The 19,757-nt window shown below is 37.5% G+C and overlaps 2 protein-coding genes across 2 annotated transcripts in view; one reads left to right on the forward strand and one right to left on the reverse strand.

Annotated features, from left to right (window-relative positions):
• The window catches only part of cenpp (centromere protein P), a 161,318-nt gene that overhangs the window by 5,907 nt on the left and 135,654 nt on the right, over positions 1–19,757 (reverse strand). The gene's annotated exons all lie outside the window — the stretch shown is intronic.
• Positions 3,598–19,757, forward strand: part of ecm2 (extracellular matrix protein 2, female organ and adipocyte specific) — a 31,168-nt gene continuing 15,008 nt past the window's right edge. The window contains exons 1-4 of the mRNA XM_059329886.1: positions 3,598–3,687; positions 9,915–10,049; positions 11,202–11,366; positions 16,386–16,574. Coding sequence (XP_059185869.1) covers positions 9,917–10,049; positions 11,202–11,366; positions 16,386–16,574 — 487 coding nt within the window. The 5' untranslated portion in view covers positions 3,598–3,687; positions 9,915–9,916. The remainder of the gene's footprint in view (positions 3,688–9,914; positions 10,050–11,201; positions 11,367–16,385; positions 16,575–19,757) is intronic.

The raw sequence follows: 19,757 nt of genomic DNA on the forward strand, positions 1-19,757 counted from the left end.
TGAAACTGTATGGTGTGGTTACAAAACTAAATAAAATTATAGTGAAAATGTCCTTCGTTTTCCTCTTTGTCAACAAAATGACAAAGACATCATTTTGTGTCTTTTTTAGTAATTTTGTGTCTTTTTTTTTGGTAATTTTGTGTCTTTTTTGGTCATTTTTTTCATATATAATGAAGATGGATCAGACAAAGGAAATAAAGGAAACATTTACTGTGACCTCTTTTAATCTCCCACCCAACAAATACCCCATTACAAAAAACTAAAACTAATAAAAACTAAACTAAAACTAAAGCATTTAAAATAAATAAATACTAAACTAAAACTAGTTAACTCACTCTAAAAACTCATTCAAACTAACTGAATTTGAAAACAAAAATTCACAACAAAATTAAAATTCAAACTCATGAAAAATCCCAAACTATTATAACCTCACAAAGACAGAAGTACAAAAGTCTGTGTGTGTGTGTGTGTGTGTGTGTGTTTCTCCTCTATGAAACAGTCCAGACTGGACCAGAACTAGAACCAGGTCTTTATTGTTTTATTGGTTTTTAATGAGCAGCTTGTTGTTATTTCTCTCACATTGTTTTTATTTGTTTGATGTTTGTTCAGTTTTTCATCTTGATTTGATTTTATTTACTTTCTGATTTTGATCAAAATAAGTTTGAAGCTTCCAGGAATCTGAAATACAAGAAAATAACACGAGCAGCAATAAAAATGTTCACGTTTAGAACCAAAGTTTCCCAGTTTGAGCATTATATAGTTATATAATATAATATATAGTGATATAGTTTAGTACATAGTTTCTGTCTTTGTACTGTATTTAAACGAATGTAGGATTTGTAAATCATTGCTTATGTTTTTATTACTTTATTTCAGTGTCACAACTTTTTTTAAATTGATGTTGTATATTTGAATGAGTCTTATAAAGTTATAAAAACATGTTTCACTATTTCTACACAAAAATTCAGAAGAACTAAGAAATTATTTACTATACATATATATTAGTATTATATACTATAACTAGAAAATTTACTCTGCCGGTGTGTGTACACTATGATGAGATTCTTCAGAGATTTATAACAATTAATACTAGTAATGTTATGATACTATATAATATACAAGGAGCACACCTACAACAAGCATTCCTTTACAAGTATTTATTTATACAGCAACCTATGACCTTTAACCTCAAAATGTGTGTGTGTGTGTGTGAAACATGTGTATCTGTAACTGTGATCACATCAAAGCATCAAAGGCTTTGCGGTCGACCAATCAGAGACGAGCAATCAACGGAAATTAACATCTTCTGGAACAGTGACAGCAGCCAGAGGTGGACAGACTGGAATTTCTGGCCTCGAACAGAAAGCATTTTTGGCAAAACCATAATACCTATCATTGATCCGACTTCACTTTGAGCGTCCTGAGTTCTTCCTGAACGTCTACATATGTTTTTTGTGAAGAAAAATGAAGAAATAGCTTTGTTAGAGCGATCTAAAAAAACTGTTACATCTCCCTTTTTCAGAAATCTTCCTGCGTTTTTAATATGGGAGCCAATGAGGCTGTTGGTGGTGTTGGTGGATCATCTGTGCGTCCTACGCCCAAACTATAACTCTGACAGCTTTACCAGAGGATTGTGAGGGAGAAGACTAATTTTCCTACGTTTCTATGTATAAATTATTTCTGTAGAGTGGAATTTGCGGCCTGGAGCGCAGTTTTAAAATTTATTTTTTGACAGATTTTTCTCTCCCTCTACACTCTGGCGATGATGTCACACACTGTGACACGAACATTCCGTGCAATACACACCCATTATAATCTCAGAATTTCTCCAAAAATGATCATGGTCATTGAACAGGGATTGATAAAAAACTATATGACCTATCGAAACGTGGATTAATACACCGATACACAAGACTTGTGTCTACTGTTTAAAGTTTAAATGGAGTCTCTAGGTGAAATTATGCCGGAGAAGTAGACGTTTAAAAATCTCCAATTATTGTTCTTTTTCCCTCATTGTTCCCTACAGATATTGCTGGATGGGACCAGTGCTCCCATTGCCCCGTGGCCCTAAATAAATAATATTGTCTACTGGTTTACATATAAAAAAATAAAATTTGTGCTGTATTTCTTGTATGAAAAGTCAAATAAAGTTTATCATTATTACAGACATAAAAGAGATATTGTGTCAAAACGGGTTTTCTCATCATGTCTGTACATGATGGATGAATAAAGTTATGTTAATGTAAGGAAAATATAAATAGATGGATTCCAGAGGATTAAACTGACAGATTACAGATATTCTGCTGGAAACAAAGTGACCAGCAGGTTTATAACAATATTTAAAGTCATGAATATTAGTTTTCTTAACCAGCAAACATGACAATTACAGAAGTCTGAGGTGGTAAATCTGAAAACGGTCTGATGAAGTTAAATATCTGCAGCTTTTCTTACAGACGAGCTGAGACACTTTAATCAACTTGTTTTTTTCTTTTGAACTTTCTGGTACAAGTGGAGTGAATGTTGGTGTTAAAGAGCTGAGAGAAAGAGAATTAAATCCTTTTTCTACTAAGTGTTTGGATCAGAAATCACTGATCGTCACATATAAAACTAAAAACACACCAAAGCTCGTTTTAAGTGTCAGACGGTTGTTAAAGTGGAGCAGCAGCTCCTCAGGTGTTACTGAGACTTTAATTCAGCTTTTAATTGAGTTTTTAATTGAGCTTTTAATGGAGCAGCTCACTGTGGCTGAGGTGAAATAAATAAACATCCTTCTGGAAATCATTTCTAATTATTAAACACAATATATAAACGAACCAGAGGTTTGTCATTAAATGCTTATAAAATGATTCCTGAAACATCTGTTTTATTTATATGACAGTCATTGTTGTGGTGATGTTGTGGTTTTGTTTTAATTCTTTTACAACGTCAGAGTGAAATAAACCTCCAGCTTTGTGTCTGGATTTCCTCTTATTATTATTTCACACAAACTCTTTCTCATCTTGTTCTCTCATTTCATAATCCAGATGACTTTTACACTCCTTTAGTTTGGGCTTCGAGTCTCTTTTGGACTTTTCTTCAGTCTGAGTTTTGTGTTTTTTCTACATGAATTCTTTCTATTCGACATTAAAGTGTTGAATGTTTGTTGTTCTGTGACCTCTGACCTTTCTCCACCTGGTGGTGACAGCTTCCTGTTAACTCCACAACCACACTGAACAACTTCATGTTCCATATTTAATAAACCTCCTCCTCTTTCTGTCCTTTTCACTGTGCAGCAGATTTAACTGGAGTCGTTCTCTGATATCCTGTTGGCCGAGTCCTCCAAGAGACACACAGACAGATGTGGGACCCGTCTCACCCTCTCCCTGTCTCTCTCTCTGTCTGTTTATTACTCTCTCTCTCTCTCTGTCTCACCCTCTCTCTCTCTCTCTTTCTGTCCAGCAGCAGTAAGAAGCCTGGCTTCCCCTCTCAGCTCTGTTAGCTGCTGCTCCACACAACGACTACACAGAAATAAAGACACACTAACAGTATCATCACACAGAGACACACACACACACAGACACACACACACACACACACACACACACAGAGACACACAAATACACCTCCTGGATCTCCTGCAGAACCAGAGGAGGAGGAAAGAGGAGGAAGAATTTGGCCTCAAGTCCTGCAGACGCCTTCAAACTGCTGGTAAAGTTAAAGACTTAATGTCTGTCTGTCTGTCTGTCTGTCTGTCTGTCTGTCTGTCTGGTTATGGTTTGTAAACAGTTGTTCCAGTTTCTGTAGATTATCGTCTTCATGGAACAAAAGAAAATAAAAAAACAAAAAGCTTGTTCTTGTAACTTCCAGAGTTTTCAACCAAACCGGACCAGGACTCGTCCATTAAACTGAGCTGCAGCAGCAGAGACCTGAAGGAACCAGATTCTTTAGCTTTAGGGCTGTTTCCACTACCAGGTAATAGCTGGACACTACCTGGAACGAGGCGGTCTCACTCGCTGAAACGTCTCTAATCTGGATATGAGCCGTCTGGAGCTTTTGTCTGGCCGTGTTTCTCCCTGTAAACAGCCTGGTTGCTGATTGGATAGAACACTAAGCAGGATGTGACGTAGTACTGGACGCCACAACAACACGCAACATTTGTAAAAGCCGGTGAAGCAGTGTTGGCAACTTAGTGACTTTGTTGCTATATGTACCGACTTGTCAGACCCCCTTAGAGACTATTTTTCAAGAAAGCGACTGGAGACAAATCCAGAGACTTTTTCTGGTGTTAAGAAGAGCCTCCAGCCCCCGCGGCTCGTTAAGAAGAGCCTCCAGCCCCCGCGGCTCGTTAAGAAGAGCCTCCAGCCCCCGCGGCTTGTTAAGAAGAGCCTCCGGCCCCCGCAGCTCGTTAAGAAGAGCCTCTAGCCCCCGTGGCTCTTTAAGAAGAGCCTCCGGCCCCCGCGGCTCGTTAAGAAGAGCCTCCGGCCCCCGTGGCTCTTTAAGAAGAGCCTCCGGCCCCCGCGGCTCGTTAAGAAGATCCTCCGGCCCCCGCGGCTCGTTAAGAAGAGCCTCCGGCCCCCACGGTTCGTTAAGAAGAGCCTCCGGCCCCCGCGGCTCGTTAAGAAGAGCCTCTAGCCCCCGTGGCTCGTTAAGAAGAGCCTCCGGACCCCGCGGCTCGTTAAGAAGAGTAAGAACGAGTCTCCAAAAGTCTCCAATAACACCAGAAAAAGTCTCTGGATTTGTCTCCAGTCGCTTTTTTCGAAAAACAGTCTCTAAGGGGTTCTGAAAAGTCGCTAAATATAGCAACAAAGTTGCTAAGTTGCCCACCGGCTTTTACAAATGTTGCGTGTTGTTGTGGCGGCCAAAATCGTGATCGCGATTAAAATTCGATTAATTGTGCAGCCCTAATATACATATATATATATACACACATGTATATATATATATATATATATATATATATATATATATATATACACATATCATATTCAAGACATGTTCAGAGGACAACCACAACTACTATTACTACACCAAACAACAGTTTTTTGCACTGCAGGAAAACCGATACTTAAAAAAAGAATAAAATTGAAGAACAAACCAACTAACTTCCAGTTTTTAAGGCTTATGACAGAAACTAGAAAAGAAAAGCCGGACAGTGTTACAGATTCTGGAAAAATAACAGCTGAACTGAACATAGTCGAGTTTAACCACACAGTAAAATCAGAATACCCAAATTAACACTGTAAGAGTTGATCTTAACACTTTTAAAGAATCTGGGAGAAGCATTTTTCACAACTGTCTAACAAAAAGATAAAGAAGACAGATGAAGTGCTGGTGGAGCCGTTTCATTAGTGTGCAGAAAATGTAATTTACTGTCTTAAAGTGGAGTTTTGGAGCATTTTTAAGCTCAGTTACTAAGTGAAATACTGAAGGAAGCAAACAGAACTCAATGTGAAACTGTCTGGGTTTCATTAAATCACACTAACAGCCTGCAGGTTATTTTTATCTTTTCTTTCCCTGCTGGAAGTCTCTCCGTCTGAGCCTGCTCATCCAGAAACTCAGCTGCTAAATATTTTCCATTTCTATCCCCTCCCTCCAGTTTCTCTCTCTCTTTGTCTGAGTTCTGGTTTCTGATTGGTCAGGGCTTCAGGTGGGAGGGTCTCACAGCTCCAGTCTGTGGAGCTGCACACTTTAGTTTGTCTTCATCTCAAAGGAAATGTGATCCATTAAAGAGAGCGTGGGCGGGTCGATGTGTAATATGTGTGCTGTTGTTGTGGGAGCTTTGGTAGTTTTATATAATAACAAGTGAATCCTTGTTGAACTGTGATAGAGATTTAAATTATGTTGGAGATACTCATTTATCTTAGGCCACATTTACACTTGTCATCTTGTCAAACTAACCTGAACCTCATTACTATATCGTGCACCATTTTTGAGTGTTAATTTATGAAACATGTAAAGTCCTAAAAAATCTCACAATACAACTCATCATAGAAGACGAACATTTCCATTGTGTGACTAACAAACACAGCAAAATGATTCACAATTGTCACAATTAGTGCTGCAACTAACAACTAAGAAAATGTCCTCTGGGTAAATAGTGAAAGGGCCACTACTGCCGGTGTGTGTACACTATGATGAGATTCTTCAGAGATTTATAACAATTAATACTAGTAATGTTATGATACTATATAATATACAAGGAGCACACCTACAACAAGCATTCCTTTACAAGTATTTATTTATACAGCAACCTATGACCTTTAACCTCAAAATGTGTGTGTGTGTATCTGTAACTGTAATCACATCAAAGATCAAAGGCAATCAGATCAATCAACAGAATTAACTGCAGCTTTTTTTGACAGTTTTTTCTCTCCCTCTACACTCATTGGGAGCCAATGAGGCTGTTGGTGGTGTTGGTGGATCATCTGTGCGTCCTACGCCCAAACTATAACTCTGACAGCTTTACCAGAGGATTGTGAGGGAGAAGACTAATTTTCCTACGTTTCTATGTATAAATTATTTCTGTAGAGTGGAATTTGCGGCCTAGAGCGCAGTTTTAAAATTTATTTTTTGACAGTTTTTTCTCTCCCTCTACACTCTGGTGATGATGTCACACACTGTGACACGAACATTCCGTGCAATACACACCCATTATAATCTCAGAATTTCTCCAAAAATGATCATGGTCATTGAACAGGGATTGATAAAAAACTATATGACCTATCGAAACATGGATTAATACACCGATACACAAGACTTGTGTCTACTGTTTAAAGTTTAAATGGAGTCTCTAGGTGAAATTATGCCGGAGAAGTAGACGTTTAAAAATCTCTAATTATTGTTCTTTTTCGCTCATTTTTTTTCCGGCCGTCCCATTCATTTCAATGCAAAATTTTGGGCAGTATTCCGTAGAGAAAAGTAATAGCACACCGATCCCGATCAAACCGCACATTTTGATATATAATTTGTCCTGCAACTCTTCAAGTTGTAGGACTAGTAGCGGGACGAAATTGCGTCCGGAAGAGGAAGAAGAAGAAATCCACAGTATAACAGTAGTGCAGCACTGGTCCCTACAGATATTGCTGGATGGGACCAGTAGGGACCAGTAGGGACCAGTAGGGACCAGTAGGGACCAGCAGGGACCAGCAGGGACCAGTAGGGACCAGTGCTGGGGAGATTGCCCCGAGGCCCTAATAATAAATCCATCTGTGTCGGCCGGGTCACACACCTTGGTTTTCTCAGGCAAAATGTAAACACAACTAGTGATAAGTCAGTGAAAACAAGACAATGACTGAGAGTTATATTGTATAGATGTAATAACAGTAATAAGAGGAGTGAGACTGGATCTGGATCACAGTTAAAGATCATAATTAAAGGCTGATATCAGCACCAGGACCTGACCCCTGACCAGCTATCACAGTCTGATGTGGATTAGTTCTTCTGCTTTCATTTCATTTGAGGACTCGAGGTCACAATAAATGTTTCCTTTATTTCCTTTGTCTGATCCATCTCAGCCCCAATAAGTTTATTAAATCATAAAACCAGATAGATGAAACAGATTTCATATCAACCAAAAAGGTTTACAGATGAAAAAAAGGTTTCAGACTACCAAAAACTAAACGTCTCTATGTGGAGATTCAGGCTTGTTTGGGCACCATCCGGACAAATCAGAGCCTGTTATGATTACCAGCTCCCATCATGCACTGGGGCACAGCGACAGCACATTTATTACTGTTATTGAGGCCGATACAGAGAACGAGTCCAATCTGCTGCAACTATCAGGTGTGTGAAGGTGTGTGTTAGTCAGATCTCTGCTTTAATAATGACAGGACAGACAGCAGTGTGTAGACTAGTCATTACACACACACACACACACACACACACACACACACACACACACACACACACACACACACACACACACACACACACACACACACATAGGGAACCAGCCATTAGGACCCCAGCAGGGCTATATGAGGCCAGACTCACCACTGACAGCTCTTTCTGTCTGAGACGCTGCTGCAGGTAAAAACCTCTTCATGTCTTTATTTTCTGCAGTTTTGGAGAAGAATCCATCACAACAATAGCAGTTTATTGGTTTCTTCAGGTTTTGTTGGCACTAATCCGTCTAATTTACTTGAAATCTTAATTTTAGTACTCTACTACTACTTACAGAGGAGTGCATGTGCTTTTAAGATGAAAACATTTAGTTTAGGATGGTTAAAACTGTTCAAATAATCCAATTTAATCACAAACTCATGTCTCTCATTTTTGCGTTATCTACCATTTGGGACCATTGAAAACTTGTGTGATCATTGAAACCATCAGACATTTAGGACAATGATTATTATTATTATTAGATCTGTTGGTTTGATTCCAGTTATTTTAGCTTCTGGTGTCTGTAAATTCTGACATTTTAATGACAAAAACAATTGTTACCCTTTAAGATTTTGTGCTTTTTTTGAGAGTTGGTTGAAAAAATAGGGGGAGAAAGAGAGAGAGAGAGAGAGAGAGAGAGAGAGAGAGAGAGAGAGAGAGAGAGGATATAAAAGTTCATTGTTGGACTCAAACTTTAGACATAACGGTTTATTGTCGTAAATAAACAGATCACAGGCTACCGCAGCACTTCTGAACTTTTCATTTCCAACCATTGCGGTTTGAAAATGAACTAATTTATATGTTTCTCGTGGCTTTTATATAGTTGAAGTGGAGTCCACCAGGGCTGGTTATCGAACCCATTTCATTTTGTGTTTGCAGCATCAAGTATCAGATATTTTATGACGTATTATTCTTCCAATTAATGTTTAACAATGTCAGCTTGTTTATTAAATGAAAAAAGGGGTTTGTAAAAATATGCCTTTATTTTCAAAGTAAAAGTAAGGCTTTGAAAAAGTATAATAATAATAATAATAATACATTTGATTTTTTGTAGCGCTTTAAAAAGGAACGGGAACTTTCTATCAATATCCTGAAGTACACTGTAAAAAAGGTCTAAAAACCAGATCAAACAGTAAATCTGAGGGAAATGATCTTGCTGCATGGACAGATAATTTACCTTGACAAGATTTATTAAATTAAGATTATTAAATCTAGAAATAAGCATGTTGAACACTTAAAATAAGAAATGAACTCTTAAGACCAGATTTGTATCTTGCTAAGAACCAAATAATCATCAGGTCACTCTGCTCGGGCCAGTTCATCACTGCTGGCAGCTTTACTTTATCTGGTTTGTACATTTTTTGTATTTTTTGGTCATTTTGTGACCAAAAGACGATGGAAAAAAGACAAAACATGACCAAAAAAAGACACAAAAGACCAAAAAAGACACACAAAAAGACAAAAAAACCCACAAAAAAATAAGACACAAAAAAGACACGAAATGACCAAAAAAAGACAAAAAAGACACAAAAAAGACCAAAAAAAGACACAAAAAAGACAAAAAAAAAGACAAAAATGACCCCCAAAAACACTAAAAAGACACTTAAAGACCAAAAAAGACACAAAAGACCAAGAAAGACACGAACCATACACAAAAAGACATAAAGGGACCAAAAAAGAAACAAAAGATGTAAAATCACAAAAAAGACATTGAAGGAAAAAAAAAACACACAAAAAAAAGACAAAAAGAACCAAATAATCATCAGGTCACTCTGCTCGGGCCAGTTCATCACTGCTGGCAGCTTTACTTTATCTGGTTTAAGAGTTCATTTATTATTTTAAGTGTTCAACATGCTTATTTCTAGATTTAATAATCTTAATGTAATAAATCTTGTCAAGGTAAATTATGTTTCCATGCAGCAAGATCATTTCCCTCAGATTTACTGTTTGATCTGGTTTTTAGATAACACACCTTTTCTGCAGTGTAAGTAAATGTTCCTGGTCTGATTCTGATCCTGATCCTGATCCTGATCCTGGCTCGTTTTGCTCTGCAGGGATGAGGTGGTGGCTGGTGGCAGCCAGTTTGTGGCTGCTGGTGGTCCTGAGCGTCTCAGACGTCAACACCAGGACCAGAACTCGCAACAAGGGCGCTGAGATCCGCCGGGGGAAGAGGAAGAGGGACGGACAGGGTAAGACTAAAGAAAAACACTGAAATATGATGGAAAAATGGCTCTAATCTGTGTGTCCAGTACAGAAAGGTCCAGGAAAATGGTGTTTTAGCATCAGTTAACATTGGAGCGATTTGTTGGCCAACAGACTCTGGAACAAAGTTATTATCGTTAACGAAAACTAACGAAATAACGAAAAATAGAACATTTTTTTTAACTGAAATAAAAATGAAAATGAGGGTTTTAAAAAAACAATAACTAACTGAAACTGTATTTTGTGGTTCCAAAACTAACTAAAATTATAATGAAAATGTCCTTCGTTTTGGTCTTTGTCAACTTTTTTCATCCGTAAACCTTTTTGGTTGATATGAAATCTATTTCATCTATCTGGTTTTATGACTTAATAAACTTATTGGGGCTGAGATGGATCAGACAAAGGAAATAAAGGAAACATTTATTGTGACCTTATTGAATCTGGACCCAACAAATACCCCATTACAACACAACTACAACTGATTAAAAAAAAAATCTCAAATTTACAAGAAAAAAGTGACAAATTTACAAGAAAAAAGTGACGAATTTACGAGAAAAAAGTGACAAATTTAAAGAAAAAAATTGACAAACTTTATTGTGACTTTATTGTTTAACTAATAAAAACCAAACTAAAACTAAGCATTTTCCAAAAAATAAAAACTAATTAAAACTAGCAAACACACTCTAAAAACTCATTAAAACGAACTGAATTTAAAAAAAACAAATAATCACAACAAAATTAAAACTAAAACTACTGAAAAACCCAAAACTATTATAACCTTGGTCTGGACGCAGTGATTTGATGCAGCATTTAAAAAGTAATTAACTCTTAGTGGGTTCAACAGGTTTTCATCTTGTTATGTTTCAGAGTTCTGATGTAAAAACCTCTAATCAGAGAAACCGTTAATATGTGGAGTCCCACAGGGGAGCGTACTGGGCCCCCTACTGCTTTCATCACATGTGAATACTTGAAATCTTTTTGTGTATTTTTATATATTTTCAATGCCACTTTTACTGATCTCATATGAAGTGACAGGTTTTCTTTTCATTTGGCTAAAACAGAACTATAAACCTGTCTGTCTGCCTTTTAAAGCTTTTAAGATAAATGCAGATAAAAGCTGATATGTTGATGTGTTGCAGGTCATGTTCGGGCCAGAGCGGGGCGCTCTAGACCGCTAAAGATCAGACTGGTTCCTGGTCCCAGCACACCAGCAGGGCCTCTAGAGAACCAAGGACCTTTGTTCCTGGATTCTTACAAGAGCAAGAACATACAAGAACAGCACTCCAGCTACAACGTTATCCCAGGTCAGTGAGACTAGAGACTAGAAACAGACTTATCCCAGGTCAGTGAGACTAGAGACTAGAAACAGACTTATCCCAGGTTACCAAGACCAAAAACTACTACAGATGACCTGATCAGGCTTTATACGGTTGAATAAAATATTTAAATTATGATTGAAATTATTATGAAATGAATTAGTGAAATTATGAAGTGTTACTTCTGGAAACCTAACCCTGTTGGTGACACCCAACGCTCCCTCTGGTGAAGCAAAAAACAACATAAAAATATTATATTTATCAGGAGGACAATTATAAATGAAGTAGCATACAAATAATGGAAAGCAATTAGAAAATAGAAATAATAGAATATAAAATAATATCCTGAGTATTACAAAGACCTGATTGCAGAACGGCAGAGTTTATCCACTTCTCACACCAAAAAAACAATACATGGTTGCTCATTTTATTTATTTTTTATATCATCTGTTTACTGTTTTTATTACTATTTTATTGGTTTATTTTAAACATATTTTTAATTATAAAAGGAGTGTTTTTATCATATGAGGGAATTAACAAGATTTTAAGAAATAGCCTGAGCCAGAGCATGTGGCAAAACGGGTTTCCTTCCAAAAGTTATTAGCAATAACTTTTGAACGGTACCTCCCACAAACTTAAACGTATACTTGGTGTCTACATGTTCCTTATACATGAAATCGGGGGATAGACACCAAGTTTGACCACCTACAACCTTTCTATCAAAAGTTCTTAGCAAATTACATTTTTTCCCAAATCGGAAATTTCTGATGACCCCCTTTTACCCTATCACCTAACCCTAACCCAATACAGGAATAATAATGTAAGAAACAAACCAAAATACATGTCCATATGTGACTTCATAGAAAAAAAGATTCCACATCCTAATACAACTGAAATGTGATGAACAAACCAGATTATACCTCCACCGAGTCAAAAAGACAGAAAAGATGACAAAAGAAAAATAGTCAAACCAGAATACACGATTCTGTGGACCACACCTACAAAATAGATCCATAACATTATGTTGTTATGGATTTATTTATTTATTTTATTATTATTTATTTATTTATTTATACATTATGTTCATTATATAATATATATCATTTCAAAAATAGGGAAGATATCCTTCTTAATTTCTCAGTTTAAGGCAGGAGTTTGCAATCTTTATTAAAAAAAGAGCCATTGTTGGACAAAACAAGAGAAATAATGTCGGAATGGAGCCGCTAACCTTATTTTGAGCCTCACAATGAAGATAAAACAAGTTAAACTCATTTTAGTTACACAAAGACACAAGTTGTTAAAATAAGCACATAAAGCTATGGTCAGTAGGTAAATTATACTCAAAACAAGATAATTAAGATACTATTGATAGATAAAATAAGAAAATACTTGGTGAGCTTCATGTTTTTTGTAGTGAATTTGGGCCATTTTCAAAACAATTCAACAAGTTAATTTGTCTCAGTTTGTATGTTTCTGTGTAAAGTAACATGGAAACCAGCAGGATCACAGGCTACCGCAGCACTTCTCAACCTTTCATTTCCAACCATTGCGGTTTGAAAATGAACTAATTTATATGTTTCTCGTGGCTTTTATATAGTTGAAGTGGAGTCCACCAGGGCTGGTTATCGAACCCATTTCATTTTGTGTTTGCAGCATCAAGTATCAGATATTTTGACGTATTATTCTTCCAGTTAATGTTTAAGAATGTCAGCTTGTTTATTAAATGAAAAAAGGGGTTTGTAAATATATTTTCAAAGTAAAAGTAAGTCTTTGAAAAAGTATAATAATAATAATACATTTGATTTTTTGTAGCGCTTTTAAAAAGGTACGGTAACTTTCTATCAACATCCTGAACTTTTCTATAGTTGAAGTGAAGTCCAAGGAAACACTGGAGCAAACCTTCTCTTTTATACTTTGGGTTTAACATCAATATGTCCACCTCAGATCCATTATTTACATTTTAAACCTCATGTTTGATGCTAAGTTGATCAATCAGTAAAGTCTATTGACAGGAAATTATCTGCAACAACTTTGATCAAGAGTTTTAATAATTTTTTAAGTAAGAAGGTCAAATATCTGATGTTTCCAACGACTCTAGTGTAAGAATTGATTGTTTTTTTTCTGTTTCATATCATTTAAATTTGAATTGTTGGATTGAAATATAGACTGGCATTTAAAACGTCTAAGTGGTTTATTACACAACAGCTTTCTAGTCAATAAAATGTTAATAGTGCAACAATAAACTGGTTTACAGGATGAAAAGAGGACAGGTTTAGAGAGAGAGAGGCCTGTTATTATTACAGCTGAGTCATTTAATGACAAATCATCACATTCCAACAGATGGAAACCCATGTGTGGGAAAACATCTCGTCAGAAAACAAGACGGAGAGCTCAGAGCCACGTAGGAGCGTCAGTTAAAACTATGAAGTCAGCATGATGTAATTAGAAGGGAGGCTGCTGGAGCTGCAGGGGGTTTCTGTTCTGTCTCTTTGGGATGTGAACTCATTAAACACATGTCTCTGGTTGTAACATCCAGACTCAGTTCACAGAAACACAAAGTCACAGATATCAAACAGACAACGATCCTCCCTCTCTGCCTGGAGGTCTGCTCTGCTGCAGTGTGTCTGTTTGTCAGCAGGATTAGAGAGAAACTACACGCCTGACCTTCATTAAACTTGGTGAAGGGAGGAGGAAGAACACTCTGAATCCTGGTCTAGATCTGAATCAATCTGGACCGATACACAAATTATTTATCACTTTGATCAACATTACAAGATACAGCAGCATGGCTTAGCAGAGCTCTGCTGTCTCACAGTGCCCTTTAATTATAATCAAATCAAATTAAAGTAAATAGCCTTTATTGTCATTTAATAGGCAACTATATAATGAAATTGAAAGTGCCACTGCATGAGGTGCATACACTGATAAAAAAAGAGATTTTTTGGCCCTGTAATTATTATTTCAATCATCTATATAGATTCTACAAACAAATATGAATTCAGTGCTTTTACTTTAACTCTCTGGAGTCCACGAAAGCGCCGGAGCACGACTTCTTCATGACGTCAAAAAAAGACACAAAATGACTAGAAAAAGACACAATAGACACAAAATGACAAAAAAGACACAAAATAACTAAAACAAGACACAAAAGACACAAAATGACAAAAAAAGACACAAAATAACTAAAAAGACACAATAGACACAAAATGACCAAAAAAGACATGAAAAGAATTCAAAAATGGACCAAATAGTCCAAGACTCCATAGAGTTAAAACATCAGTTTTTCATGGTGCATTACTCAGTGATTGTTTGTTATTATGTGTCTCAGTTTTAATGTAAATTATCCAGACCCAAACCCTGGTACTCATCACTTCAAATAAGAGATTTATCTCTATATATAGCCACTTAATGGCAAATAAATATATATTATTATTTATTTATTTTCTTATCAGTCAACCATAGTATATCAAACAAATTAGATGTGGGAATTTCTATGACTCCCGCAAAGAAAACAAACAAACAACAACAAACCAAACCACTGAAGGCAGCGCGTGGTGTTTCTCTTATATAAACTGACATCAGTTCTGATAATTGCTGAATCCACTACCTGTTTCTCTGTGAGTAAAACAGAAGAAAACCTGCTCCAGACTCCAGATGATGGAGCCTCACCAGTCTGATGTGGTATTTAAAGACTGGAGCAGACAATAAGACATCCAGAGGATGTTTAGAGAGAAAAGAAAAGCTCTAAAGTATGAGTGCTGCAGGCAGCAGAGAGACTCCTAACTACCTCTGTAGCTGCTATAGACTACAGAGAGACTAGCATTAGACAGACAGATGACAGAGTGAGTCTCTCTATCAGTGGTTGGGTCTCTCAGTGAGTCAGACAGCAGCAGCTCTCAGCTTAATGCAGCACAAACACGACAAATCACTGCTTCGTCTGCTCCGTCTGCTCAACTACAGGCTTCACATTACACCACACACAGCAATTACTGCAGCAGCAGCAGGAGGAGGAGGAGCAGGAGGAGGAGGAGGAGGAGCAGGAGGAGGAGGAGGGTTAGCATGTTAGCTTAGACCAGCTATTCTCAACCTGGGGGTCCTGACCCCAATCGGGGTCGCGAGATGATTTTTGGGGGTCGCCAAATCATTTTGGAAGTCAGTGTTTTCGTCTTTTTGGTCATTTTGAGTCTTTTTTTTGTCATTTTGTTTCTTTTTTGGGTCATTTTGTGTCTTTTTTTGTAATTTTGTGTCTTTTTTTGGTCATTTTGTTTCCTTTTTTTGGTCATTTTGTGTCTTTTTTTTGTCATTTGTGTCTTTTTGGTCATTTTGTTTCTTTTTTGGGTCATTTTGTGTCTTTTTGGTCATTTTGTGTCTTTTTTTTGTCATTTTGTGTCTTTTTTTGGTCATTTTGTGTCTTTTTTAGTCATTTTGTGTCTTTTTTTGTAATTTTGTATCTTTTTTTGGTCATTTTGTTTCCTTTTTTTGGTCATTTTGTGTCTTTTTTGGGTCATTTTGTGTCTTTTTTTTCCATCATTTTGTGGTCAATTTGTGTCTTATTTGGTCATTTTGTGTCTTTTTGGTCATTTTTTTGTCATTTGGGGGTCAATTTGAGTCATTTTTTGCTTAATTTTATGTAATTTTTTGGTAATTTTGTGTCTTTTTTTGATAATTTTGTGTCATTTTGTGGTCAATTTGATTCTTTTTTGGGTAATTTTGTGTCTTTTCTGACAAATCCCAAAGTATCAAGTTGTTCCTTTCCAAGGAGTCTCTGGCTTGAAGCTGACTGTTACACACTCAGGAGGTCAGAATGGATCTTTAGACTGATAGCAAAGGACTTAGATTAAAAGAAACAATAAAATATAAAGTGAGCGGGGTCGCGGACAACATGCATGTTAAATTGGGGGTGGCGACTCAAAAAGAAGAACTACTGGCATTAATAAAGACTTTTCCTGGCTTATATTTAGATCTTTCACTAACATGACTGCCCGCCTGTTGTGTGTGTTGCTCCAGGTAAGCAGGGCCAGTGTGAGTTCCAGGGACTGACCATGTTCCAGCAGGCCGTCTGGTCCCCAGAGCCCTGTGTCACCTGTCTGTGTACTGGAGGACAGGTGGTCTGTGATGAGGTCACCTGTCCCAGGGTGCACTGCCACTTCCCCTTCACCCCCCCCGGGGAGTGCTGCCCCGCCTGCATGGAGCCAGGTAGAGACAACATGTGGACGCCATGGTGCAACATCAACAGGCAACAGAGAGGAGCAATGTTTCTGACCAGCAGGGACAACATTCGAAGGGTTTCAGTCAACGTTAAGTTTGACAGGAAACTTATTAGGGCCCGAGCACCGACAGTACGAGGACCCTGTTGAAATTGATTCGTTTATTATTATAACGGCAAATAAATCGCGTTTTTGAGGGCTTTGTCATATTCCAAAACTCACCAAAGTTGGGAGAAAATTAAATCCCGTCAAAAATGTTCGTATTTCATTGGTTTCAGAAATGGGCGTGGCTAAATGACCTACTAGCGCCCCCTAGAATTGAGCCCCTAAAACAATTTTGTCGCAGAGAGATGAAATTTGGTACATACATGTATCATGGGAAGACGCACCAAAAAGTCTCAAGAGCCCATACCCAAAAATTAACAGGAAGTCGGCCATCTTGGATCAAAAATGGCATTTTAGATGTTTTTTGACCTACTAGCGCCCCCTAGAATTAACCCCCTAAAACAGGTTTTGTTGTAGAGACATGAAATTTGGTACATCCATGTATCATGGGAAGATGCACCAAAAAGTCTCAAGAAGACATACCCAAGAACGAACAGGAAGTCGGCCATCTTGGATCGAAAATGGCGTTTTAGACGTTTCTTGACCTACTAGCGCCCCCTAGAAATGAGCCCCTAAAACAGGTTTGGCGTAGAGACGCGAAATTTGGTCCATACACGTATCATGTGAAGACGCACCAAAAAGTCTCAAGAAGCCATACCCAAAAACGAACAGGAAGTCGGCCATCTTGGATCGAAAATGGCGTTTTAGGCGTTTTTTTTGCCATTTCCACCGCGCATTCTTTAGCAAACTCCTCCTACAGATTTAATCCGATCGACTTCGGATTGGTTCAGTACCATCAAAAGGCCTTTTGAATCACAAGTTATTAAAAGCTTTGATGACCGTCACACTAAGGGGGGCGTGGCATGGCGGCAAAATATGCCGTTTTGGCATAAAACTGTATAACTTGACTATACATTGTCCAATCTGCCTCAAACTTGTCATGTATGATGATGGTCCATCACTGAACAGTTCTACATAACAATATTTCATAAAGTCGTACTCAGCAGAGCGTCCTTGATTACCTCGCCCCTTCAACGATAGGTGGACCTGGCCACTCTGCTCAGGCCGTTCATCGCTGCTTGCAGCTTTAGTTTTATATTTGTAATCATAATTGGTTCTACCCTCAACTTTCCAACAGCTTCTTTTAAAAAAAAATCAAAAAGTAGATTTAAACTCGGTTGTTATATTATACTCATTTGTATCCTGGAATCATTTAAATGAAACCGTTTCCATCTCTGAGGCCTTGACATGTTGCTTCCTGTTCCCATCATGGCTTTAAAGAAATGTGCTTAGCACATTTTGGGTTAGTTTAACACACATGTTGTGAAGCTTTTATTATTGTCTGTATGCCACATGTTGTTTACAACATGTCCAAGATGGTTTCACCTCATTGTCAATTCAACCTAAATAAAGACTGGATGCACATTTGAAGTAAAATATATATTATGTGTTATCATATTAGTGTGAGATGTGTGAACAGAAACAAATCAGTGAAACTATAATTCGGTAACACTTTATATTAAGGTACACATATTCAACATTAATTAGTTGTTATTAGCATGCAAATAAGTAACATATTGATTCTTAATTAGTCAATATTGATTATTAGTAGCAAGTAAGGAAGTTGTTGTATATGAGTTATGATCTTAATATGCTTTACTTTGTCTGGATTTTATAATCTCTACATATCGGTGAACGAAACCATGGAAACGACAAATAGCAAACACCTTCTCAAGCAATAATTCTGAGTTTATTGAGGGAAAACTCTTAGTTAATGTCTTACTGGTTGTATAATAAGGCCATGCAGAATAAGGCATTAATAACTACTGAATAATGACTCATTAAGAGCTAATATGTTACTTATTTGCATGCTAATAAGCAACTAATTATTGTTGAATATGTGTTCCCTAATTTAAAGTGTTACCTATTATTCTACTTGTTTCAAGCTAAGTATTTCTAAATATTGAATGTGTCCATATACATTAACGCTCCTGTCAGTTTCCCATCCCTTCACTGTGCATTCATCCTTTAGTGTCTGTGAAATGATTGTGGGGTAAAAACTGCAGTAGTTGAATTGACAGTAAGTAACTCTAGCTCAGTCATACACTGCACCGTCTCAGTATGCATGTATGGAGGTGCAGGAGGAGAAAACCTCACAAAGTCATTTTGTATATGACTTTTAATCACTGTGTGTAGATCTATCTAGAATACAGCATGAATGTTAGAGCGATAACTATAGAAACATGTTCGTATCTGCATCAGTTCACTGTGTCTGCTGTGTTTATGGAGTTAACTGTGATGGTAAAAACACTAAGAGCTGTTTTATTCTCACCAAGTGACACGGAGGTCATCTCTGATCTCAATCTGCTCTCGGATTAACAACGTAGAGCTGCACAATTAATCAGATTTTAATCTTGAACACGATTTTGGCCGCCACGATTAAATTAACCTGATCGTCGGTGATATTTCCATTTTAAAATGCGTCTCTCCTGCAGATCTAATCAACACTTTCTACCCCAGTAGTCCACCAACCACCAGGGGGCGACGCAGAGTTCAGGTTTCATGTAGCTGCCTGAATAAATAAATAACCAGCGAACACTAAGCAGAATGTGACGTAGTACTGGACGCCACAACAACACGCAACATTTGTAAAAGCCGGTGAAGCAGTGTTGCCAACTTAGCTACTTTGTTACTATATTTTGCAACTTTTCAGACCCCCTTAGAGACTATTTTTCGAAAAAAGCGACTGGAGACAAATCCAGAGACTTTTTACTGGTGTTATTGGAGACTTTTGGAGACTCGTTCTTACTCTTCTTAACGAGCCGCGGGGGCCGGAGGCTCTTCTTAACGAGCCGCGGGGGCCGGAGGCTCTTTTTAAAGACCCGCGGGGGCTGGAGTTGAAGGGGTACAGTCCTCCTGCAGCAGTCTGTCCCAGCTGCAGAGCCAGAGGGGATGTTAACCCCTTAGTCTTTTACTGTCATGGTTTAGCAGTTTTTCTCCGTAAAATCCACAGACATTTTTTTACAGTGTACCTGACTGTGTTCAGACTAGACTAGTTAATGGGATC

The sequence above is a fragment of the Centropristis striata genome, chromosome 3 (genome assembly GCF_030273125.1).
Source record: "Centropristis striata isolate RG_2023a ecotype Rhode Island chromosome 3, C.striata_1.0, whole genome shotgun sequence".
In the NCBI taxonomy this organism is placed as follows: Eukaryota; Metazoa; Chordata; class Actinopteri; order Perciformes; family Serranidae; genus Centropristis; species Centropristis striata.